Genomic DNA, 26230 nt, shown 5'->3' with positions numbered 1-26230 from the left:
TAATATTTCGGTGTCATTCATCCTACACTGTAAGTCCACATATATGTGATGATTATCAACCTGATATTCTTTCGACTAAAAAAAATAACAATTAAATATTGAAAAACCCTTGTTGTAACACAATGATGCATCATCGGCTTTCTTTTTGTTGTTTTTTTGTTTTTCTTTCTTTTTTTTTTTGCTCTTTCTTTTCTTCTTCTTTCCTGTTGGCTTAAGCTGCTATCCTCAAGACCACTTCGGGGTACTTCCTAGACTTAATCCAAGACTTCATTAGGCCCAAAGAATTAGAAAACAACAGTGATAGTTGGAAGAAACGTTGATCATGATCCAGTATCAGTCAAGCTTGTATTTCTTGTGATACCACGACCCTTTACCTGCAGTAATTTATCACAAAATTTAGAATCGACATTTGTTAACGAATCTGACAACTCTTATCGTTTTGCAATGCGGATGAACAGGCAGGCAGTACAGAAATAAAATATCATAAACAATAGTAAATTTTTATTTATATCTCTAAATTATGTAATTACTGTGATTCTAAGACTACTTTTTCAAATACTTGGATAAATGTTTCAGGGTCTTGAGCACCAGAAAGTGTATACCTAGCAATGATGATATCCGCAAAAAAGAAAAAAAAGTGTTAACATAAGAAAATCTCTAATATACATGATTGTAACATGATCAGGACTTACTTGTCATTGATTTCAATATGAGGGACACTATTGACACCATGTCGTTGACCATCCAATATAAGTTGTTTGACTACATTCGTATCATCGCCTGAAGATAAGAAAGCAAGGGTTTTGCTGCGATCCAAACCAGCACGTTCAGCGGCGTCTGCCAAAGCATTAAAGTCACACAAATCTTGATCTTGTTCAAAGTAGAGTTTGAATAGTTCTTCTACCACTTGATTTTGCTTGTTGTTGTTGAATTGTTTAGACCAATGAATCAAACGATGAGAATCTAACGAGTTGCTCACAACTCCTTCATAGCTAAATTGAATGCCTAAGGGTTGGCCTACAGCCTTGGTCATAGTTGTCATTTGTTGAAATCGAACAGCTCCAAATTTACGAGGGAAAAATTCTTGCTTGCGAATAGGTTCTCGTGATAACTGGGGTTCAAGTTGAAAAGGGAACCATGTCACTTCAAATGTAGTTCCTGGATGAGTTGTCTTGAATATCTCTATCGCTTTTTCCAATCGTCGTTTACCAATAAAACACCTGTAATAATATTATATTACCTTCAATAAGTCATTCCTAATGATATTCCTTTTTTTTTTTTTATTTATTATTTACCATGGGCAATGAGTGTCACTAGTAACCTTGATTAAAATATTTTTTCCTGCCATATTATCAAAAAATGTATAGTCTGAAAGAATGATCCTTTTTTTTTCTTTTTCTTTTTTTTTTTTTTGCTCCCTTTTTGTACTCCTTATATGGTGACTTTTTCCAGAAATTTGTAATCACTCCGATTTGGGATATTTGTAACCAGATTTGTAATCAAGTCGACCTAGAGTGAGTGACCACTTTGTTAAAATTAAAATAAAGTGTAATCTAAACCCAGAACAGTGCCATTGTGCCCAACGCTCAGTATACTTTACTCGGTTTCTGTGCATCTGATAAAGGTTTGACACTTGATCCACACAAAATTACAAATGTTGCTGAGACTCACTGAAGTTCCTATACATAGTCGAATGATTCTCATAATTTTCTTTGTTTTATGTGTGGGGATGATGTTATGTGGCCGAACTCTTTTATTATTATTATTTTTTTTTTAAGTTGCTGAATGATGTCCCCACTCTTAGAATATCTTTAAATAAAACAAGTCCAATTTTTTGTCTAGTTTAATTGTTCTCTGTCTTTTTTTCTCTTTCCTACAATACACCCAAAGAGTAGAACAATGAGATATTTCACATTCCGCTTTGAGATATGCGTAAATGTCTCATTTTTTTTTTCTCATTTCTTTTTTTTTTTTTTTATCTCTTTACTGCTATACAATATGGAAGAAGAAGAATGGTTGAATAAACCTATTCATCAAGTTTTATCTAATTATACCTTATTAGACGTAAATATATATATATATTTTTCTTTTTCTCTCTATTTTAAAAAATTAATATATCCTATTTTTATATTTAGATACAAACTTGTGAAGATACTCAAGTCTCTTTAGCAGGTGCTTCATTTTGGGTAATATAATATATATATATATATATATTTGTTTATTTAATCTTTCTTCTTCTATTCTTTAGAAACTGAATCTATGTGCTGCAAGTCAACTTGATCCCTCTTTATACTTTGTTGGTAAACTCGAATAAATTATAAAAGATTAAATCCATGTTGAAAATATTATATTTTATATATGTTAGCGGTTAGACAAAAGATCCACGTCTATGGTTTAAACAAAGGATATCTTTTTACAACAGAACCTGTCATGATCTTGAATCCTTCCACCGATGTAAGTTTTAAAAAATAAACCTTTTTTCTTCTTCTTTTTTTTTATAGTTTATTCTTCTTTTATTTTATTAGCCTCAGTTTTCGATTAATGCTATCAAAGTGGGACCAATGCAACTTCCACCTATTAATACCACCAATACTCACGATAAAAATGACTTGAAACCATCACAACGACAACAACAGGAAGAAAAAGAAGAAGTCTTGGTGGCAGTTGGCGATAATGGAGAAGTGTTTATTTGGAATACGAGAGAGATTGGCTTACACAGACAACAACCATCATTATCACCACCATTACCTATTTTGCGGAAATTGAATCTCAATGGTCCACTGGAACAAGTTAACATCAATAGGCAAAGAGCATACTGGAATCCAAATGATGGAGCGTCGACTTGGGGAATTGCAATCCATGCCAATGGACTCATAGCTGTCTCAGCTAACAATCATCGTATCACGATTTACAACCTATGGAAAGAAATATTACTTCAACAACAACAACAACAACAACAACAACAACAACAACAACAACAACAACAACAACAACAACAACAACAACAACAAGAGGGAACGGAAAATCATGGTTACTACGATTTCGACAACGAAAAATGGTTAAAGGGAAAACATCAACATATTCTAGGTGACAAGACAGCAGTTGTATTGAATGGACATACACATAATATTCCTTGCTTGGATTTCGATACGACTGGTCAGTATTTGGCTACAGGATCAGTGGATAAGACTTGTCGAATTTGGAGTCTTTCTACATTGAAAGAAATCGGGAAACGTACCATGGTACCATATAACTCCCATGATGATGATGCTTGGTAAGAATTAAAAGAAAATAAAAAAAAAGAGAAGAAGATGGAAGATGATGGATTTTATTATTATTATTATTATTATTATTATTATTATTTATTGACGTATTAACCATTTTTCTATTCTTTTTTTTTTCTTCCTTTAAAAGGTGTTGGGGTGTGAAATTCATTGAACCTGGTCACTTCAAATCAGTAATTTGCGATCAACCTGCACTGACAGAAAAAATCCTTCAAAAGCTTCATCGAGGTAAACTGACTAGCGTGGCTCATTTACATATGGCATATTCTGCAAACCGTCAAACATTCAACATGAATGCAAACTATTGGCGACAAATGGAGATCATTTATGGTGATGGTGCAATGAATGATGAACTCAGTGATGACGGTGGTATCGATGGTCAGGTATTCTTTACAAGAGCAAGGACTGAAGACAACAACAACAACAACGATGATCATGCTCGTGGCGATGTCCATATCATCAACTTTTTGAATCATCTCGTCCATCATCCACACAGAACAAATGTAGATCCTTCAGAAAACACCACACGTGATGACAGTAATAATGATGACAATGATGTAGATAATGATTTGGATGAACTACTAGCACCAGAAGGAGAGCAACAAGTGACTGCAACAAATGACAGTAATGAACGTTGGCGTGGATGGCCCACACCTCCACATACTGGACGTTGGGGTGGATGGTCCCCACCTCCACAAGAAGAGACTGCAACAGATGATAATGGCAGACACGAAAATCGATGGCTGACAACTTCACCAGAACGGCAGACGATGGAAGTGATGATACCTGTGCGTAATCCAAGACGTACAACACATACATCCAGCGATGAGGATGACGACGATAACGACTGGGACCGGGACCTCACCGAGATATCCGACGTAGATGTAGCCGATCAACTTCTGTTTGAACAGCAGGAGAATTGGGAAAGACGATTCATGAACGACGATGGCAGCATAATTTATAGCGTTGATGATGATAGTGCGAATGGTGAATCATTAACTGACGAGGAACTTCGATATGAAGATTTGGTGCAACGAAGTGCAATGCCGCGACATTTACAACAAGCTGTGGTAGAACGGGAACAGAGTCAAGATGAAGGCCGAGGTAAGAGTCATTGGATGGTAAATAATTATATATGTATTCAATGTTCTCACCTCTTTTTCTTTTCATTAGAAACTTGGAATCAACAACAAGAAGATTATCTTGACTGGCTTTATGAAGAAGGGATTTTAGTAAACTCCAATGGTGTTCATTCCATTGAGGATAGTAAGTATTTCACTGTCATGAAAAAAAAAAGAAACACGATACGATTATATCTATTTTTCTTTTTCTTTATTTTTACATTTCCTCTCATTTTATTTAGATTCTGTTTCAGGCTGGGATGATCACACTGATCAACATCAAGATAATGGTCGATGGAGTTTCACAGTACAACATAACGCATTACAAAGTACCACTTCTGGCATTTCCAATTTGGCCTCACCTCCTTCTATGACTTTATCCTCTTCATCTATACCATCAGCATCATCATCAGCATCATCACCTTCCTTGAACGTCTCACCATCCACAAAACCCATCAAACACAATAACAATGATAATATGAACCAGCAACCAACTCTTATTGAATCACATCGTACCCATCTCAACACTGGAGCAATACCATATATGTTTACTGGAGAAGCCACTGAAACCATTAAACATGCCAAAGATGATGACATCCAAACCAAATCATTGAATGATTATTTAATGGTGACAACTAAAATGGACGCTTATCTTCTAAGTACATCATCAGCAACAACAGCATCGACATCACCTCAATTGAGAACGATTCAAAAAGAAAGACGTGTGGTGGACAGAGTGGATATTCGTACTGGGACACATTCAGATTTAATCGATCGACTTTGTTTTGTAGAATGGATTCCTGATTTGGAGCTTTGTATTATTGGGTCTCAAAAAGGATGTGTCACTTTGATGCGACTTGTGCAAGTTCAACTTGGTCAACAACAACAACAGACGTGCTTGATGAATTATGAAAAATATGTCCCTTTGAATGGATTACCCAATTCGGAGCTCTATGGAATGACAGTTCATCGCTTACCATCTGAAGATCACCTTACTTCTCCTATCTACCAACTCTTGCTATTATACCATGATGGCGTCATGCGATCTTATCAAATATCAAAAAGGACACCTCTTTCTCCTTCCTCATCTATGTTTGATCTTTATTCTGTTCTTTAGCTCTCCCCCTTCCACTTTTGTATATAATAAAAAAAATTGTGTCTTTTTCTTTTTATTATTATTGTTATTATTGATTGATTGGTCCCATTTTTAGATTTGACATTGTCTTTACGTTTTATGATGTATAATTCTTTTATGGAAGATATGATTATTGATAATAATAATAATAATAATAATTTATTTCATCTATTTTTTATGATAATAGTAAATCAAACGACATATCATTCTATTTTTCGTAATAAACGTCCAGTCAAGCTTGCACTAGTCGTTTTTTCAACTTGGGCCAACACCGTATCACCTTTTCCAACCGAGATAGAATTACCATCTTCTTGTTGATCCAAAATAAACATTTTATGACCTCCATCAGTTCTTCCACTAAGTCGAGTTACCATACCACGCTTTGATTTTGAAGTATCAGAATCAATTAACACCATTTGTTGACTCCCTAATAATGCTTGGTTCTTTGCTGCCGCCGTTTCATGGAAAGTAGCGATGATTTCTGATAATCGTCGACTCTTGACTGCATCTTCCACATTATCTTGATATCGTCGATGAGCATGGGTTTTTTCTCGCATACTAAAAAGAAATCATCATCATCGTATTCAGTGAGTATGTTTGATCCTTTTTTTTTTTCTTCTCTCTTCTTCATTACCTATAAGCAAACATAAAGGCCATATCATATTTCACTTGTTTCATAAGAGATACGGTATCTTGATGTTCCTGTTCAGTTTCATCACAAAAGCCAGTGATGAAATCACTACTAATCCAAACATCAGGGATGATCCGACGCATTTCTTCAACTAATTGTAAATAAGCTTCTCGAGTGTATCCACGTCGCATACGTTCCAACACTGTGTTACTTCCAGATTGAATGGGTAAATGAATCGATTTGCATAAATTAGGTCGTTCTGCGATTAGATGAAGTAATTCCGTAGGAAAATTCTTTGGATGAGGTGATGTAAATCGAATACGCATCTATATGTCGTCAAGGAAAAAAAAAAATAGAAGAAAACGTTTTTAAATATATCAATCATATTTTATAATATGTCATCATTACCTTGGGATCCACTAGACTGATCTTGTCTAAAAGTTCGGTGAATCGACGACCGCCATCTTTTGCCTTGTAAATTGTCTTGAATCCATCATTACTAAGTCCACTACCATTGTTCTTGTTCTCCGAGTTCAAATAGTAGGTGGATTCCGAGGTATCACGATAAGCTATATATACATAAACATATCATATAGTTAGTTTCTATATATCTTGCATCAAAAAAAAAAAAAAGAAAGATTGTACTTACAGTTGACATTTTGGCCTAGTAAGGTAACTATGATAAAAAAAAAAAAGAAAGAAAAAGATCGATTTGAGTATATCAAAAGGATCATGATCTATAATCCTCCTTATTTTCTTTTCTTCTTTACCTTCTTTAACACCTTGTTCACTGAGATAGCGCATTTCATCCACAATAGAATCAATCGGCCTACTTCGTTCAATACCTCTAGTGAAAGGAACAATACAAAAACTACACATATTGTTACATCCTCGCATGATAGAGATCCAAGCTGACACATTGTTTTGATCCAAACGTACAGGCATAATATCAGTATAAGTTTCATCCGCTGACAACATAACATTGGCAACACCATTCTGATATTCTGTGGTAGCGAGTGAAATCAAATGAGGAATCGATCGGTAACCATCTGGACCGCAAACTATATCAGCCAATCTACCATCCAGGATCTTGGTTTTCAATCGTTCTGCCATACACTAATAATAAAGAGATATATATTTCATGAACATCTATCATAACTTTCCTAATCTATTCCTCTCTTCTCCTTTCCTTTTTTTTTTTTTTTTTTACATTACCCCTAATACACCAATCAATGGAGGTGTGTCTGCATTCAACTTTGTTCGATAATGACGCAGATACTTCAATCTTTCCCAAATTCTTGTTTCAGCACTTTCTCTAATAGCACACTAATCGAAAAGATGGAATGAGACAATATTATTTCGTTTCCTAACTGTAACTTACTGTGACTAAAAATACAACATTAGCTTCTTCCATATTCAATGTTCGTTCATATCCAGATTTCAGCATGATCGAGTTCAAGATTTCGGTATCATTCACATTCACTACGGAAAGTAACATAAAGTCAGTAAAACAAAAAAAAAAAAAAAAAAGAAATGGATCATTAGGGAATATATAATGAAAATAATAAAAAAAAAACTTACTTTGACATCCATAGACCTCTATGAAATATTTTGCCCCTTCACCCCAAGTTGAGTTGGTAGATATATAAGGTACCTGATCAGGATGAACGTCAGCTGTATTCACTGTCGCTGATTGTTGAGCCAAAAAATATTGAAATGAGGGAGATCGATTATCAAAAACAAGTCTTCTTTTGTTGGTGTTGTTCTTTTTATGCGGTACTTTTCCTGAGGTTTCTTTATCATCGATGTTTTGTTCTGACGTTATAGTTGCAGTGGTGGCATAACTACGAAACAATGTAACATAAAAATTGGATCTTAACGATTTACTGATAGATAAAGACGATCGTCCATTCAACTGCCTCGGTATCCTTCTCAGGAATAACATGGTATTGTATATAAGAGTGGGGAGAGAGTAGAAAATGTAAGTGAAGAGAAAAAGAAGCAAAAAAAGGTTTTTTCTGTTTTTGGCTTTCTTTTTTGATATTCAAACTCAGATGTCAGCATGAGCCACCGTGGACAGAAAAACGATAGAGTTTATAAAATAACAGCATTATGTCATTCATTAAATCAAAGAAAGAAAAAGAGAGAAAAGGATGAGTACTCTACAGTTTTTTTTTTCTATTTTTAAACGTTTGCTATTAGTAAAATTTCAACATATTTTTTGGTCTTACTACACCAGAATGTATGTCTGCCTTGGCAATTGGCTTTAGTCGGCTCTGAAAGCCATCTTTTTCCGAAGTGAAATGAAGACTATTTCGATCGTTTGCAATAAATTGTAAGTTTATTTGTGAATATATATAAATATTGATAATCAATAAAGAAATGGATGAAGGATTGGAACGCTTTTCAATATTCTTTCGATCTTTGAATACACTTGTTTCTACATTGGAAAGCTTGTAACAATGAGGTATCGTTCAAAATCTTTTTCCTTTCTAGCACATGAAAGCAATCTAGTTGGCAATAGTGATCAATGACGATCGTCTTCAGGGAAAAGTTAGTCGTTACCTTACAAAATCGTTATTATTATTTATTACCCAATAAGTTTCTTGATGTCTTCAATATTGGTCAACAGATTTTTTTAAACATTCCAGCAGGCCTCCTATTAAAAAAACTTTTATCGATTAACACTGTTTTTTTTTGTTTATGGTATCTGATTTACCTTGTGTTCCAACTTTGGTTTGTATCCTTTTTTGGAAGGACGATCTTTTGTTTTCACTTTTGTTGGCAACTTCAGTACAGGAATGTCGATAGACCAATCATCAGTAGAATCATCGTTCTCATCGTTATCTTGCTCAACATTGTCCTCCATCACTTTATTGACGACTTTGTTCAGCGTGGCGATTGGAACACTTTTCAAACATTTTGCGATCTTGTCAACTGCAGTATTATAATCAAGCACAGATTCTATTTCAAATATAATGGTGATTATGAAGTCAGTAAACATTCACAGTTCGGGTACATGAGTGACACACTAAGAATAAGAAAGGTATACTCTCTTTCCTTGGAGTCTCCACGTAACGCAAAAAAAAAAAAAAAAAAAAAAAATTACCTTGATGTTCCCGATGCCAAAATTGATCGATTTTGTCCATGTAGAGTATATCTGGAAAATCATGCTTGCAGAACAAACCATATTGCACACGAGCGACACAACTACAATCAGATTGTTCAGTGAGCGTTTTTTCCTTCATGCCATATTCATTGACCAAAACATTCAAAGCAACATGAGAGCACTTGCGCAATAAATCATTAAAGACACGCTTGTCCTCTAGATTAACCACCTTGATAGAGCTAGAATTCGTTTCATTTTCGCATCGTATTATGTACATTTCATACTAATATATATAAAAAAAAATAGGAGCACATTAGTGGGTATACAGTTTAAAAAGTTGAGTAGCAAGGATTAAAGCTTTACCCCTTTCGTCATCCATTGGGAAAATTTTTTCAAGAAGTGTTGGCAAGGAGTTTTTTCTTGCTAGCATGGTTTTCAATGAGGAATGTGCACTCTCTACCTGCTGGGTAGTTCTTGTTCCATATGTTCTAGAGGTTTCACACCAAGGTCCACCCCACTTATGTCTAATGGCTAAAAGTCTAAAAAAAAAAAAAAAAAAAAAAAAAAAAGTCAATTCAGCTGCCACTACAGTTTGAAATTCCATAATGACTTACTGATCAAGTTGTTTTTCCAACATTTCTTTGTTTCTAGAGGCGGCAAAAAGTGTTCGCAAGGCTTCCACATTTGTCGAAAATTCGCTTTCTCGTTTGTTGTAGAAAAGCTTGTTCATGATTGCTGTGCACTTGGATTCTTTGCCTTTGTCCTAATTTGGTAACCCATAAAATATCAGTTAACATAATGACATTATTATGATCCATTCCTTTACCTACTTCCCATTCTCAGTTTTGAATGATCTTTCAAAATTCTTGCTAACATTTTTGAGAATATGCCAAATGCAAAGCATATGTTGACATTCATAGAAGACGGTTTCCACTGCTTTTTCGAGAGCTGGGTCCTGGTCAGTTACTACAATCTAAAACACGCAAGTTAATTTCTGATTTTATATATATATATATATATATATATTCTGATAACAAGCTTACCTTCGTTGTTGTCGGTTTTCCATTCCATACTGCTTCCTTGAAAGTACTTAGAGCCCATGTGTAGTTGGTGTTTACTTCGCTGATCATCAGTACGGTAGCTACTATAAATGTGGTAAGGCGGTTTGATCCAACATTCGTGAAGCCGACGATATTCACCAGGGGAAAATTGAGGCTATTGGTCTTGTAGGTCGCGTCGATGGAAAGCACTTCGCCCAAACCTCGTACTAAATTTGATGATTCTTGATGCATAATAAAGATAATGCGGGTGACACCATCCTCGGTTTTCTTGACCTTGACAATAAATCCATCACCTTGGAGAGCCACCAGTTGTTTACAGGATCGTTCATCATCGCTTTTCCCAGTCAAGTGGGCTTTCACAACACGCTGGTTGATGTTATATATATATCCTTGCGCTTAACGTCAACACTATGACTATCATACACTGCGGGCGGCAATCTTAGAAGGTTCAATACCACTTCGGCTCATGGTTGCGATTGCTGTCTTGATGTTGTCGTCCAACGGCGTATAGGAGGAGTTCACCATTGTATGGCTATGTTCTTGCACAGATCGCAAATCGATAAGATCCATGGTGTTTGCATCCAACGTTATACCTGCGTGCGTAGATACTTTTACCAATTGCCACTGGTCGTTCAATAGCTTTCCATAAACCCTCTACTTGAATGATCTTTATTGTTGTATCGAAACGAATGCGTTTTTCAGGGCCTACTTTGTCTTCATAGAGATATTTACTTCTGCAATTGAAATAAACTATGCCTTTTTTGATAACTGAAGGACTTGTTCACTCCAAAACCATTGTTTGTTGCAAATAGAGTAACATCATTGACCATCCTTTCTTTGTCCGAGTACTTCTTCCAATAAGCAAATCGTGAGTAAAACAATGAAGAATCGTAATAATAAAAACGTACAAGTAGAAGATAGAGAATGGAGATAGAGGTTCTAAGTTGAATAAAATATAGCTTTATTGATAAAAAATAATTCGCTATTTATACTAATGTTTCGATACAATTATAAGAAAGGATAAGTAGTGGAAAAGTTCCATAAGGATAAGGGTATAGTGGAGATCTAAAGTGAAGGAAGAAGAAAAAAAACCAGTCCCAACAGTTGTAAGTGGAGCAATCGCGAAAAAAAAACAGATCTAAAACAAACAAGCCAGAATAGAAACCATGATAAAAAAAAATACTAGTATATTTTTATTTTTTAAACTTTATTTCTGTTATATTATAAGCAATTATGCCCATATTGTGAAAAAGATGTTTTCTTCGCGAAAGCTTGCAACGTGCGACGACATATATAGACACCAGAATCTTGTTCTGTATTGAATAGCATTCATGGTTACACAACCTATGTTTAGATTCCAATGTATACACTTTATTCAATAATAATTGACGGAATTCAAAGAATAAGATGGCGCAAAAATAGGAAATAAAATATCGTAAGGATAGAAAATAAATGACAGAAGAAAAAAAATATAATTGTCGCATAATCAAATAGAGAATATAAGAAAATAGATATCATGAAAAAAAGAGTAATCAAAAAAAAGGAAATCCACCAATTGAGTTCACCAAGTTAACATATAAAAAAAAAAAAATAAAAAATAAAAAATGAGTAATACTTATCCAGATAAAAATATTTCACTAGCTTACCATTTAAGTGTAACGTGATCACCGTATCGCTACGATGAAAGTAGGTACCTGGCGATAACCATCCCGGAAATTGTTGAATTGTTAAGTTGTTATATTAATTGAACCAACGGTGCTTAAACCATTAAAGAATACTTGTAAAGAAAATTATAGACAACGGCTATTGAACCATTAAAGAATACTTGTGAAGAAAAAGATAGGCAAAAAAAAAAAAAAAAAGAAGACAGACCAAAAAGCAGGCAGGTAAGCCAAAAGGCAGACCCGTAAGATGAATGTAATGTAAAGAAATAAAAAAAAGTTAAATCAAAGAGATCCTTTTATAAGAAAATGAATCACCCCTGCAATTATGAGCTAATTTTAGTAGATAAAATGATGAGACAAGATGTAAGCAAGTTTTATCATCTTTTTTAAATATTAGCAACATTTCTATCTTTATATTGTATCTAATTCATCATCATTTTTTTTTAGTATTAACAACATTTCTCTCTTTCTATTGTATTTAATTTATCATTTGTCTTTTTTAGTATCTATTTTATTATTTTTAGTATCTACTTCATCATTTTTTTTCTTTTTTTTAGTGTTAACAACATTTCTCTCTTAATAATAAAGTTAATTACATAGATGTTCTACATTAAATTCTATTATTACAATATTTATGTACTAAGTGATACATGGTACTGACTTGTTTTTGTCGTGTTTTAGTTTAATGACTAGATTCCTTTTTTTTTTTTTAGTTGTTCTATTTTAAATGGTAGTATGATTGTGTACAGCACATTTTAATTTCCATTGATGTGATGAATCATTATTATTATATTGATTTATCATGTTGGCTGATAAAAGAGTGTTTTGACATTTTTCAAAGAAAAAAAGAAAAGAAAAAGAAAATGCTGTTCTGTCAGAAGGTAACTAGAATGAAGTATTTTGTATTTTATCAGAAATTTGTACAGTGATTGACGACAATGTTTCATCATCCATCATACAATCGTACAATCATCCAACATATAATCATCCATTATCACATATCATCCATCATACAGTCATCCATCATCCATCCTGTAATCATCCAATATACAATCATCCGTTATCACATATCATCAATCATGAATCATCGATCATGAATCATCAATCAATTGATACCTAAAAAAGAATGGTCAACACCCAAAGCTGCTAAAAATATGAAAAGCTTATGTTACTTTTCTTTTGTGTCTTTTATTATTAATAAACAAGTTATCATCAATGTGTTGTGTGTTTTTAATGTACTCTACCGCCATCTCTGGAGCGATATCTGAAAAAGTGGTAATGCGCCATTCATTTTGGGAAAGTACGATATTTTATTTGATAACATCACGAAAAGCATTTTCTTGTGACCCGACAAAAAACTTTGAAAACACTGTATAAATTTAGTGCCAGATTTAGAATTTCCTCAATCCCTGGTATGTCTTTATTTTTTTCCTTCAATTTAAAGAAAATTCTATAAAAAAAAACAGTACAGAAATCATAAAGTTGACATCATTATGATACTTATTAATAACACATAAGAAAACTGGATTGTTTATTTCAAAAAGTGTTTCCTTTTTATTCAATTATATGAGTAAATCGAAGTTAAAAAGGTTAGTTATTCATTGCCTCATATTTTTTTTCAGCTTTTTCAGGTCCTAGTTTGATTGAATCCAAATACATGTCGTATAATGTATCGACTGCTTCAATAAATTCCTTTTTATTTTTCATGCTACCATCTTCTTTACAGAGTGAGCCCACAATCGCAAATGAAAGTGCCATATCTTCATCAATCTTTTTTGATTCTTTCCACATAAAACTAAACTTTTCCATTAATCCTTCAACATGATCAACACAAGGCATATTGGTATACTGCAACTATAATGAAATTTAGAATAAAAACTAGCTTTTTACATATATGTAAAGAAAATCTTCACAGTTTTAAACATAGACAATTACTTTTACTTACCAATACAGATAAATTAGGTTAATTATTTAAAGAAAAAAAGAAAGGAAGAAAGAAAAGTGGGAAAATAAAAAAAAAAAATCTTTTTTGTGATCTTGCCACCCATGTCACAATCATCCTTCCTCAATCCCCAGGCACATCTATTACCATATTTGCAAGAGTAGTGAATGATTTAAATGTCCGAGGACGGCAATGAAATTTAGCACATGTAAAAAGGGGCCATTCTTTTTTTCTATTGTCATAGATCATAGCTCTAATACATTCTTTCATACAGATCTGCTATGCTTGCAAGCAATTTAAAGATAAAGCAGGTATATGTCTAAAATATATTTTTTGAAGAATTATCACATTCATCATCCTTATAATAGCTCTCTGTCTTAACAAATTCTATTCGCGCATACACAAAAAATCTTTCACTTGTCATCCCCAGATCGATCCACCTTGGAAGTCAATTTATTATAAAAAAGAGAATTAAAAGAAAAGAGCTCACTATGATAAACCCAATTATCATTTACGTAGACTATATTTCAATCGACAATATTATGCTGAATATCAAAAAAATACAATTAGATCATCATCCTTATTAAAAAAGAAAAAGCATCTGATCGGTTTGGTTTCATGATTTTAACTTTACGAAAAATCTATGAAATGAGTTCCAATGTCAAGATATCTTCAGAAGAAGAAAAAAAAAAAAAAAGAAAAGAACACCGTTGTGCTTGAATTTTTTTTATTTCTGTGGTAATTCAACACTTAAAGATTTAAATTAGAGTTTAGAATATTGATAATCCGATAGTGGAGATCAGATTACAGAGTAATCTGATAGTTTATTTATAAAGGAGTTTTTTATAGGACTTGTTCCTTTTTCTCTTTAACTAAGTTTTTATTAATAAAAATTCCTACGTTTTGTCTCGTTCTTATTTAAGACTTGTACAAATACAACAATTTCTTTTGGATTATTGGTCTTCCTATTTTAGAGAAGTAATACAATCTATTTTTTTAGTTAGCGCAATGTCACGACGTTTTTATTTTTTTATTTTTTTGTCAAAGGATGATGTTTTTTGAGGAGGACAAAAAAGGGATAAAAGAAGAAGAAGAAAAGAGGAGAAAGGAAAAGTAAAAAAAAAAAAAAAACACAGAGGAAAAATAGGAGATAAAACTCAGACTTGCTGCATATTTCATTCATATAATTACACTTGACATACGTGACAAATAAAGAGGAAAAGGAGATGGTTCCGCATTTGTTTCCCTTTTGGTTGGCTAACATTATGCATCTATTCATTGATTCATTTGTTTTTTGGTAAACATTGAAAAAAGGGAGAACGTTAACTAAGAATTTGAGAAGAAAAGACAAGTTGTCAAAAGGAAAGAAAGCATGGCTATTTTCATTTTGATTGCTTAATAGCTCTGTACGTTACATCATTGTACATCTATTCATTGATTCATCACTATTACCTTCAAAAAAAGGGAGAAGTTAAAGAAGGATCAAAATAAAGCAAAGAAAATGGCGTCCATTTCAGTTGATTTAGTATAAAAGAGGGTGATTCTGATTTATTTCTTTTCCTTTGAAGCACATCTCTCTCTCTTTTTTTTCTCTAAACCCTCAAAAGCGAATTTATCTCTCTCTTTCTTTTTTATTAGGTAGCAATGAAGATTTCTATATTGGTTTTTCTTGGGTGGATATCATGTTGTTTTGCGTGCGATGCTCCAAAAGTAGATGAACCATCGGACATGAAAGGAGGATTCATGACAGGGTTCGGCTTAACGACAGCGTATTTTGCCGGTATAGGTCCTGCATATGCATTAGGATTTGCTATGGTAAGCTTCCTTATCGATAGTTTCTTTTCACCTGACGACTCGAAAGATCAACGTCTCGCGCGATTAGCCAACCAACTTCGTGAAGAAATGGACAATAAGATAGATAATGCAATTGTGGGCACCTTTCAAGGCCAATTGATAGCGGTTAAAGGCTTATTAGATGCATACAAGGATGATTATAATTTTTGGATAAACCATAGTATGCCGACGGGAGCCAATGACGTATGGTTGACACCGTACTACCAAAATAAGGTGAATAACATCGTACCGCATATCAATGTCATTATGGGCAACATGGATCGAAATTATTTGGGGTTACCTATGTTTGCAATCATGGCTACCTCTCATTTAAGTATTCTACGCGATGCTGCCATCATAGGAAATGATCGTCTCGGGATCAAGAAATACAATTATCGAGAGATGTTTGCATCATATCTTAACAAATATGTGACGCAGTTGACCAGAGTGTATGAGACTAAACGTAACTCATTGATTCAGCAAAATATGGTGGAAAAGCAACTTGCGTTTGAAACAGCCATCATCACAAATGCCTGGGATGTTGCCGCCAAATGGAGCATGTTGATTCCAGACAATGGTGTCCCTCTGGACATCTTTTACACGAGACCCGTTTATTCGAAAAACACAAAATGTGGATACGAGCGATGTGCAGTAAGTTCAACGATAGTAGAAACGAGCAAAAACAAAGACCCTCAGTATAGAGGTTTGGTGAAGGATTTGCAGTATACGACATGGACGCATCGTAAAGATGGTGGAGATCGTGATGCAGTACCGCCGGTATTGGTCTCATTTACTTCAGTGTATACGGGACCCGCAGTAATCGATGCCACCAAAGACATCATCGTATCGTATCTGAGTGTGCATGAGGGCTTTGTGGATCTCTATTATCAAGGCTTTGGTGTGCTCGTATGTCCCAAGGCCTGTCCGGGAATTTTGGCAACACTAACGATTGGGGAAAAGACCCTGGGTAGTAAAGTCAAGAATAGCTGTGGTCCTGCATATACGAATGATACCATGGCCCCGCCTGCGCAACATGGTCTGTCTCGTGTCCTTGCTGCTGGTAAGGAACATTCGTGGTTTTTCGAATATCGTAAGAACGATAACAAAGCCGCGTTTCCAACAGATCAAGAACATGCGATCCGATTCCCTGGAGAATACATCTTTGATCCGAAAACTACAACGATTGGTGAACTCAATTATTTACTCGGAGGACGAACTCTTCATATTAGTACAACTGCTACATTTCAAATGCCTCCCCGTAATCGAGGATTCATCTACCGAGTACGTTTCTATGTAAAAAGCCCTATCAATGTTCAAAACTGTGATCTGAAAAAACAAACGTTTCAATTTGCCGGATTTGATCTTTACGAATGTGACTATTCAGGTGTGTCTGTTACGATAAATGGTCCAGCGGATCTCGGAGCAATTGAAGTGATTCAAAAGAAAGAACAATGGTTTGGCGAAAGTTGCGATACTGATAAAGATTGTTATCACGATCTTCGGTGCTTGAATTACAAAGATCCCAATGGAAATGCAGGTAAAATGTGTGCTAAATTTTGGACGTACACACGGTTATGCGCGCCCACACAAACGGGTAGAGGTATGAGAGATGTACGCAATTTTATCTTTGGGAACGGAGAAAAGAAAACGACTAATTGCAAGAAATCTAACGAATTAATCACAGTACCTGGAGCTTATCCCGCGCAATGTTGTTCAGGCACTGCACGTGTATTAGTTGAGTCGCACCAGAATATTACCCAAAAATGGTGCGAACTTAGATGCATATGAAATAATAATGTTGAATATTCGTATGAAATAAAGTCTAATAATTTTAAAATATATGTCTTCAGAAATAATATTGATCTTATGGTGACCTGATATAATTTTCTGGAGTGAGGTACTAGGATAAACTTCGGTCGAACTTTATTTTGTTTTCAGATCTGTTGATTTAAGCAGAGAGGATATGCAAAGATGATGATAATGAAAATGATAAGTATTGAATAATAACAAGAATAATAATAGTAATAATAATGATAATAATAAAAGCAATGACGATGATAATGAATAATAGTATGAGAGATGAAAATGAGCCCAGATTACAATAACGGCATACTAATCTTTAATCAGATTTTGTCAGCACCGTCTAAGGAAGTCCCTCAACCGGTTCTTGGTGAAACTGGCGATGAATCTTTTTCTGATGGAAGATGGTGCGCCTATCCACTGTAGTCTTGTGTTAAAAAGATAGATTCAGAGCGGGGGAGTATAACAATTGGATTGGCCAGCACAGCTACCAGATCTCAATCCTATAGAAAATCTGTGGAAAAAAAAATGAACGATGAAGTTAATGCCAAATTCGAGCCAGGAACGACGTTGAAAAGCTTTAGGCCAATAGTGATAGAAGCATGGAATTGACTACAACCTGATGATTGGAATAAGCTCATTGATTTCATGCCTGACAGGATTAAAGCAGTGATAACGATCAATATTTCAGGGGAAAATAAAATTTTATTTCATATTTTTTTTTATATCATAATATATTATAATAAAAGTATACATCATAGTCTTCTAGGTCAAATAAAAAAAAATCAATGGGAATCACGGTCGTTCATGAGAAAAGGAGCCAGTAAAAGCTTAATCACGGGATGCTGTTGTTTTGGTAACATCAAAGACTTGAAAGTAGATGAATACAACGGACGATGATGTGATAAAAATCGAGTAACGAAAAGTTTGCGCAAAAACCAAAGAAGAACAAGACCGTAAATCCAGTATCGATGATCTAGTAACGAAAAAGCCATCTTATTTTCCAAAGATAATATCCAATTGAGAAGTGTCCTGAGCCATGATTTTCGCTGTTGTCCTTTGCCAATGGAGATTTCAGTTTGTCGATCTTCCTGCTGTTCTTGTTGCTGTTGTTGTTGTTGTAAGGTCATCAATCGCTGAGATAAAGCCCAAGAGGAAATACCACCTTGCTGATGATATTGTCCAAATAACTTGTTAATACCTGATTTCACAAATCCACTCTTTTTTGAAATATCACTGTATTGTTGTTGTTGTTGTTGTTGCGAATTAGATATTAATGATGCTGAAGCAGAAATAGTGTTGGTAGGTATAGGAGTCAACGTACCAGTGGGTGTAGCATAGAGACTATAAGAGCTGTTGGTGGAAGTACGTCTTGAATAAATAGGACGTAAATTAGATTCATGATGTAATTTAGTCAAAGGAGCAAGAGAATGATGATGATATCGTCGTGATGAAGTTGGAGTTGATAGTCCTGTAGTTGTGGTAGAGAAAATATCCATAGAATCGAAATACAATGAGCTTGACGAATTCCGTCGACTTGATTGCATAGAGATGGGTATTTCTTCCTTTTCATCTAAATTGTATTTGTTTTGATATTGAATTAAAAGGGTATCTTGTTCCAAATTCCATTCAAATTCATCCTTTCCGCCTAATGCTGTTTATATAATAAATTAATTGATGTTTTTGTACATAATTCTTCTTCTTTTTTTCTTTCTTTACCTGTGATAAGATGATCTTCATCAATGAGACTTTTCAATTCTTTTAATTTTGGGAAAGCCACACGATTTTTTGCTTCTTGAGAAAGAATGACCTTGATCATTTGCCACATACCTTGATACATCCATCCAAAATTCAATAAACAGACCATACCAGCTGTGCCTGGATATCGCTTTAATAATTTGATAAATGTTTGAACTAATGTAAAATCCTAATCATACAAAATATATTCAGTATAATAAAAGATCATGATAACCTTATAATACCTTTGGAAGAGAATTGGCATCTTTGAAATCTACCAAAACAATGAGATCAGCAATGACGGGATTCGGTATATTTTGTTCTTTTCTTTGTCGAGTCAAGTCTAATAATCGTTTCCGCCCAATTTCCAACAAAAAAATGACCAATGGTACGACACTGGCTAATAAATCGGTATTGTCTTTGAACCTTGGAAAATGAGATAGTTGAATGACTAATACTGGTCTTCCCCAACGATCTTGATGGTGAAAAAAACATAATGGCATAGACAAAAGTTCTTGTACATGATATATTGTCAACTTATCCACTTGTTCTTCTAATCGCCACCTTATAGTATCCAATAATAAAGATAATGCCACTGGTAATGAATAGTTGTTTTTTCGTAAATATCGAAATAATGTCACTATAATAATAATAAAGAAGAAGAAATTAAGTAAAAAAAAAAAAAAAGAAAGAAAAAGAAAAATATCAAATAAATAAACTTTTTATTACATTTGTCATTCACAAAGTCTTCTAATGCTTTAATGTGGGGTAAATCAAGTTGATATTCTTGAACAAGTAAAGGGATTTCTCGACGTACAGCAGCATGGAGTTTTTCTATTGTTAATTCGTGTTCTTTATAAAGTTGATTTACTTCCTCCAACTTACGTTGATGGAAATCCATATTTTATAAACAAAAAAAAAAAAGAATAAAAACAGAAAGAAAAAAAAAAAGAAATTCAAAAAAAAAAAGTTAAAAAAAAGTTATCACGTGAAAAGAAAAAGGTCAGAATTGAAATTCAGGTGGAAATTTATTTACTTTGCTTAAGTGCCAGTTCAAAGCAAAAGATCCACAATCATTCAAAAAAAAAAAAAAAAAAAAAGAAAAAGACAATAACGGAGTATAAAAATGAATTTGTTAATTAGCCAATCAAAAGCCTTAGATCCTTTTCTGTATTGCACATTTTTCTCTCTTTCTCTCTCTCTCTCTGTCTTTCTCCCCCCTTTCCCTCTCCTCTTTCTTCCCCTTCTCGTTCTCAACTTCTTTTTTTTTTTTCCTCCTTTTTATATATATATATAAACATATATATATTTTCTTTCCTTCTTTTTTTTTCTTTTGTTTTCTTTCTTATTTGATTTCTTTTTTTTTTTACATTCCATTTTAACAAAACCAACCTTTCCTTTTTGATATTATTTTATTGAAAATATGGCTCATGTAAGTCACTTATTATAATTTTCATCATCATCTTTATTAGTTATAATATATAGATGATGATAAAAGTTTTTATCTTTTTTTATTTATTTTATTTTCTTTATTTATTTATTTATTATTTAGAGACTAGGTGGTCGTAGAAAAAATGTGAAGAAAGGGTTTCAATTTACCCTTATGGTTGTCGGTAAGGAAATATTTATTATTATTATTATCATCATCATCATCATTAATATATTTATATTATATTAGGCGCGTCTGGTACTGGTCGTACTACCTTTGTGAATACTCTTTGTAATTCGGGTGTTCTTGAACAACAAATATGTGATAATCCTGAAGAAGCTCATAATGAACCTGGTATTAATATCAAACCTGTATCAGTTGGTAATAATAATAATAATAATATATCATAATAATATATAATAATATATAATAATATTTATATTTATTTTTTATTTTATTGATTAGAATTGGATGAAGATGGTGTTCGGTAATAACTTTTATATTCTAGATAAGGAGAATGAAAAATCAACTCTTTTTTTTTTTAAATGTTATCATATAGTATCTCTTTGACTATTGTGGATACTCCTGGTTTCGGTGATAATATTGACAATGAAAGATGGTAACTTTTTATTTATTTATTTATCTTTTTTTTTTTTTTTTTTTGAATGCTCATCTTCCTTTTTTGGTATTTTTTTTTTTTTTTTTATTAGTTTTCAAGAAATTGTTGGTTATTTGGAAAGACAATATGATGATATTCTTGCTGAAGAATCTCGTATTAAACGTAATCCTCGTTTCCGTGATAATCGTGTTCATTCTCTTCTTTACTTTATCTCTCCTACTGGTCATGCGTTACGTGAAATTGATATTGAATTGATGCGTCGATTAAGTCCTCGTGTTAATGTGATTCCTGTTGTTGGTCGTGCTGATTCTTTAACTCCTCAAGAACTCAAGGAATTCAAGAAAAGAGTAAGTTTTGTATTTAATAAATAAATAAAGAAAAAACAAATCTAATTTTTTTTAATAGATCATGGAAGATATCGAACATTACAATATTCCTATTTACAATTTCCCTTATGACGTTGAAGAAGATGATGAAGATACCATCGAAGAAAACAGTGAACTCAGAGTAAGGAAGAATCATTTTCCATGCTTACATAATGATACTAATCTATTGATATTTAATTCTATAGGCTCTTTTGCCTTTCGCCATCATTGGTAGTGATGAAGAAATCGTGGTCAATGGTCGTACTGTACGAGGCCGTCAATATCCTTGGGGTGCTGTTGAAGTCGATAACCCTCAACATTCCGATTTTGGTCGTTTGCGATCTGCCTTACTTAGTTCTCATTTACAAGATCTCAAGGAAATTACTCATGACTTTTTGTATGAAAACTATCGTACTGAAAAGTTATCTCGTACTGTGAATGGTGGAGATCAAGAGTAAAGTTATCTCAAACATGAATATTTTTATTGATTTTATTGAAGATCATTTAATTCAACTCACTTTTTCTTCTTCTTTTTTCTTTGGTAAATTTTATAGAGATGCTTCTTTGAATGCTGAAGATATGGCTAGTCAAAGTGTTCGACTTAAGGAAGAACAACTACGAAAGGAGGAAGAAAAGGTAATGTATTCTATTTTCTTATGATCAACTGGAAAATGATGGATTTAACTCTCTTTCTTTTCTTTTATTTTTAATTTTTGGATTCATATAGCTCCGTGAAATTGAATTGAAGGTACAACGCGAAATCCAAGAAAAGAGAGCTGAACTATTAAGCAAGGAAGAAGCACTACGAAACTTGGAAGCAAGATTGGCTCAAGCTCAATTGGCCGATGAATGATGAATTAGTTGGCAACTTGATGGTATGACAAGATTCCTTATGTCTTCATTTAGTTATTTATTCTTTTTTTCTTTCTTATTACTTACGTCTTTATTACTTCCTCTCCCCAGGCACACACATGCAAAACATAACTTTTTTTCTTTCTTTTTTTTTTCTGCACCTTTTCTTTATCTCCCTATATATTATATCATATCACTTATAATCTAGTTTTATTGTTTTCCCTTTTTTTTCTCTCTCTCTCTTTCTCTCTCTTTCACTCAAACACACACACACTCTCTCTGATTCTCTCTTTTTTTTTATATATTCAAAAAATATCATATAATAAAGAAAATCAACGGTATTGATATTTTATCGATTTGATTGTGCCATGATTTTGACCTATCAAAGTAAGCTAAAGATGGAAATTCATTTGAAATTGATAGTTTAGAGATTGACCAATGAAAAAATCTCTCCTGATCAATAATATATAGATCGACAAAGATTGATCATGAAGCTCAAACTCCAAAAAAAAAAAAAAAAAATAGATCTATTTTCATAGCGTTCATCAGTCATCTTGTAAAATGATATTTTATCCTTTATCGAAAATCAAAAGAAAGAGAGAGTCATCTCTTCCTACATTCTAGTCACGTACATCATCATGGGATGAGGATGTTTCTGTGTAACCTCTACAGTACCAAGTTTAGTTTCACGGCATATCTCAACTTCTTTTTCCCACCTTTCTCAGACATTGTTCATACACTCTTTTCGATTGTCCTACCATGTTCTCCAGTCGTTTATATGAAAAAGCACATTCATCTAAAAGTAAAGTCTACGCAAAATCACGTCGACACTCCACAAACTTGGGCTCCACATTTGCTCACAATAGCAAAGAAGAAGATCATGATAACTATCGTCTTCCTCAACAAACAATAATGCCATCTCCGCGGCAGACAAAATCCATAAACTATCCTATTTCATCTTCATTATCGTGGGATCCACATATTGATGATCTGGAAATACTCTATGCCAAAGTCAACGGCTTGACGAACATAACTCCATTTGCCTCTCTAAGTTCATCATCAGCTTCTCCTACCACTCATTCAAATGTAAAATTGGGCATCCGACACTCTTCATCTTCCGTCTCCAGGCATCTCGATAAAGATCAGGAATATCGTCAAACAACTGTATCATCATCACAACAAGAATCACCATCATCGTCTGTACTGGCATTGACAGCAGAGACAGGATCTACATCAAATCTGATTACTGATATGCCAATCAACACCCATCATCATTTACCCGTGCTGCTATTCACCATCACCAATCAGCTTATCCAGGCACGTTTAGATACAATTTCAGAAATCATGATACGAAAACATCACAATCAACATTCTCTGCAGGGAGATGAAGAGGATAAGACAGCTATAAAAACAGTGGAATTGATCACTTCATGTATTACACTTGCGGAAACCATGGAACAGTTATCAGCATCCCATTTAGCCTCCGAAAGACAATTCCGAGCTGTTTTGTTGAATCATCCATCTCCAAAGTCTGAATTTTCAGGACAAGAAGAACAAGAACAAGAGGATAAAGGAATGATATCATGGTATCATGACCAGATCCATCAATGCGTACAATTATATGAACAACAAGTGTTTATGACTGATACCTTGCAAGATATGTTAACAGAACTTGAACAGCAGTACAAAGATGTTGAAGAGGATGCAGACCGACAGTGTACTTTATCTTCTTCTTCATCATCATCATCATCATCATCATCGTCATCATCATCGATATCATCATCTGCTTTTGACGATCATTCCCTATCCTTGGAACCAGAACTGACAGCACCTAATCGATGGGACTTCACACGTTCAATTGCGGATCTACTTGGACTAGAAGAAATGGAGGATTGTGTACAATCGATGAAGTACAAAGTTGGCATGTGTGTGGGTGATGGTATCGGAACAGGTCATGTCATTCATCCACCCAAACGTAACAAAGGCAACAACAACAACAACAACAACAACAATGATAACAGTAAGAAGAAAAAAACAAAAGTCGCTCCATTGTTTTCGACGTCTTCTTGTATTAGTGATATCAATGATAATAATATGATTGATGTTAGTATTGATAACGACAATATCAGGTGTATTCAAAGACGGCATATAATGTATCTACCAAGGCATCATTGGATACCTGATCATGCTCGCCAACATTGCCAACTCTGTGGAGTTTTATTCTCTTTTATTGTTCGACGACATCATTGTCGAAGGTAACTTTAAGAAAAAAAAAAAATACTTGGAATCAGAAAATAGAAAAATACTCAGCCCTCTAAATTTCATTCATCAGATGTGGAAAACTCCTTTGTCATCAGCATAGTAGACATCAGTTGCCTCTTTATCATCAAAGCTGCAAATTAAACTCTTCTCATGATAAAAATGAAGAGAAGACTTCATGGACTTGTACTTGGAATAGAGTATGTGACCAATGCTTTTTGGAAGTCATGAACCATTCCTTTTGTACAAAAGAAACAATTCTACCATCTCCTTGATTTTCTTATCCTGACATATTTATATATTTTAAGTCATATTTATTGTTAAATTTAATAGCATAATTATTTCACTTTATATATTTGATTGAAAAATGCTATGATCTTTTTTTTTCTGTCTCTCCTTAATAGTGAAATAAGAAAGAAAGAAAAAAGTGTTTCATGAATGATGATTGTATATATATGTATGTGTGTTTGTGAGGGTGCCTTTTATTTCTCTTTCAAAGAGAAATGTGAAATAGGAGAGTGTAAAGGATCGCAATATAAAGTATAAACAAAAGGAAGATCTGAATTGAGAAAAAAAAAACGAAGATATCAAAATCTACATATATAAAAAAAGGAATAGAAAAATTAAAAAGAGAGAAAGAGGGGGGAAGGAGCATAAAAATTGAAATTTTCATTTTAATTGTTGACCATTGAAGACGGAGGGCGTGCTAAAAGCATGAGATCTAAAGGATCATTCTGACTAGCAATATCACAATTAGTACGTGAACGATGTCGAAAATCAATCAATACCGCCAGCAAAGGCTCTTTTGTATGTAGATCTTCAAACACCTGTATTACACATAGATGATCCAAGGCAATGTGGATTTCATCCCAAGAAGGCAACGAGCGAATACCTTTCAAAAATGCATCGAAGAACGGATTGATGAATGAAAATTGATACATGTCGTCCAGCGACTCGAGGGATGATGACAATGTCGACGACGGCGAAGGTGTTTCCTTAGTTTCAAGCACACGCATGCCAAATGAATAAACTGTCGTAATACATTCCAAAGCCCGGCCTCGCTCGCGTGCTTGATAAACACTCGTATTTTGGAAGACTGATTTATCCAAAATCATATCTAATTGAATGTCTAATGTAATGCAATGGTATAGGAAAGGACAACTGGGTGGAAGTCGGACTAATAAATGTTGAAGATCTTGCCAAGGACATTTCAACCGTAAGGTGCCAGGATCCTTGACCATCCATGTGTTAGGAGACGAATGATGACTCTGTAATAGGATATATCGGCTACTAGTAGTATGATTGACCGTTGCAGACTCATCACCTGTACGGAACGGTGTTGTGTCATAGTTTTGAGGTTCTGTCTTGATCGTATTGTTATTGTTATTA

At 33.8% G+C, this 26230-nt stretch overlaps 9 protein-coding genes across 9 annotated transcripts; 5 read left to right on the top strand and 4 right to left on the bottom strand.

The window, feature by feature from the left end:
* Positions 1-490: 490 nt before the first annotated feature.
* On the bottom strand, positions 491-1382 carry BX664DRAFT_274367 (thioredoxin-like protein). Its single transcript, XM_051541243.1, has 3 exons — positions 1296-1382; positions 693-1220; positions 491-602 (listed from the first exon to the last, which is right to left on the bottom strand). Exons 1-3 carry the CDS (start codon positions 1346-1348, stop codon positions 527-529), a joined length of 657 nt encoding a protein of 218 aa, XP_051402598.1. The 5' UTR covers positions 1349-1382; the 3' UTR covers positions 491-526.
* A 595-nt stretch (positions 1383-1977) lies between these two features.
* Positions 1978-5575, top strand: BX664DRAFT_355735 (uncharacterized protein). The gene is made up of 8 exons (XM_051547840.1): positions 1978-2064; positions 2136-2186; positions 2249-2300; positions 2366-2454; positions 2526-3274; positions 3415-4388; positions 4458-4550; positions 4648-5575. The coding sequence occupies exons 1-8, from the start codon at positions 1999-2001 to the stop codon at positions 5520-5522; spliced, it is 2949 nt and encodes a 982-aa protein (XP_051402597.1). The 5' UTR covers positions 1978-1998; the 3' UTR covers positions 5523-5575.
* A 135-nt stretch (positions 5576-5710) lies between these two features.
* BX664DRAFT_57759 (tRNA-I(6)A37 thiotransferase enzyme MiaB) lies at positions 5711-8436 on the bottom strand. The gene is made up of 8 exons (XM_051549640.1): positions 7753-8436; positions 7553-7653; positions 7387-7497; positions 6942-7287; positions 6821-6847; positions 6580-6740; positions 6175-6497; positions 5711-6098 (listed from the first exon to the last, which is right to left on the bottom strand). The coding sequence occupies exons 1-8, from the start codon at positions 8114-8116 to the stop codon at positions 5744-5746; spliced, it is 1788 nt and encodes a 595-aa protein (XP_051402596.1). The 5' UTR covers positions 8117-8436; the 3' UTR covers positions 5711-5743.
* Positions 8437-15552: 7116 nt separating this feature from the next.
* BX664DRAFT_355733 (delta endotoxin) lies at positions 15553-18192 on the top strand (the record flags this gene model as incomplete). The annotated part of the gene is made up of 3 exons (XM_051547839.1): positions 15553-17317; positions 17918-17987; positions 18063-18192. Exons 1-3 carry the CDS (start codon positions 15592-15594, stop codon positions 18190-18192), a joined length of 1926 nt encoding a protein of 641 aa, XP_051402595.1. The 5' UTR covers positions 15553-15591.
* Positions 18193-18268: 76 nt separating this feature from the next.
* Positions 18269-20238, bottom strand: BX664DRAFT_355732 (CRAL-TRIO domain-containing protein). Its single transcript, XM_051547838.1, has 4 exons — positions 20047-20238; positions 19563-19957; positions 19300-19507; positions 18269-19234 (listed from the first exon to the last, which is right to left on the bottom strand). The coding sequence occupies exons 1-4, from the start codon at positions 20216-20218 to the stop codon at positions 18366-18368; spliced, it is 1644 nt and encodes a 547-aa protein (XP_051402594.1). The 5' UTR covers positions 20219-20238; the 3' UTR covers positions 18269-18365.
* A 502-nt stretch (positions 20239-20740) lies between these two features.
* Positions 20741-22583, top strand: BX664DRAFT_346428 (Septin-domain-containing protein; the record flags this gene model as incomplete). The annotated part of the gene is made up of 10 exons (XM_051547528.1): positions 20741-20749; positions 20870-20930; positions 20996-21127; positions 21212-21233; positions 21306-21365; positions 21457-21712; positions 21771-21872; positions 21937-22184; positions 22285-22366; positions 22458-22583. 10 exons carry the CDS (start codon positions 20741-20743, stop codon positions 22581-22583), a joined length of 1098 nt encoding a protein of 365 aa, XP_051402593.1.
* BX664DRAFT_323791 (uncharacterized protein) lies at positions 22344-22895 on the top strand (the record flags this gene model as incomplete). The annotated part of the gene is made up of 1 exon (XM_051543711.1): positions 22344-22895. A coding segment is annotated over exon 1 (178 nt), but the record flags the coding sequence as incomplete, so codon positions are not given.
* Positions 22896-23241: 346 nt separating this feature from the next.
* Positions 23242-25222, top strand: BX664DRAFT_57702 (uncharacterized protein). Its single transcript, XM_051549639.1, has 2 exons — positions 23242-24837; positions 24915-25222. The coding sequence occupies exons 1-2, from the start codon at positions 23342-23344 to the stop codon at positions 25114-25116; spliced, it is 1698 nt and encodes a 565-aa protein (XP_051402591.1). The 5' UTR covers positions 23242-23341; the 3' UTR covers positions 25117-25222.
* Positions 25223-25327: 105 nt separating this feature from the next.
* BX664DRAFT_323789 (uncharacterized protein) lies at positions 25328-25852 on the bottom strand. Its single transcript, XM_051543710.1, has one exon. It carries the CDS (start codon positions 25780-25782, stop codon positions 25516-25518), a length of 267 nt encoding a protein of 88 aa, XP_051402590.1. The 5' UTR covers positions 25783-25852; the 3' UTR covers positions 25328-25515.
* Positions 25853-26230: the final 378 nt, after the last annotated feature.

The sequence above is a fragment of the Halteromyces radiatus genome (assembly GCF_025201355.1).
Source record: "Halteromyces radiatus strain CBS 162.75 chromosome Unknown BX664scaffold_2, whole genome shotgun sequence".
Classification (NCBI taxonomy): Eukaryota; Fungi; Mucoromycota; class Mucoromycetes; order Mucorales; family Cunninghamellaceae; genus Halteromyces; species Halteromyces radiatus.
This window is presented reverse-complemented; position numbering and strand designations above follow the sequence as displayed.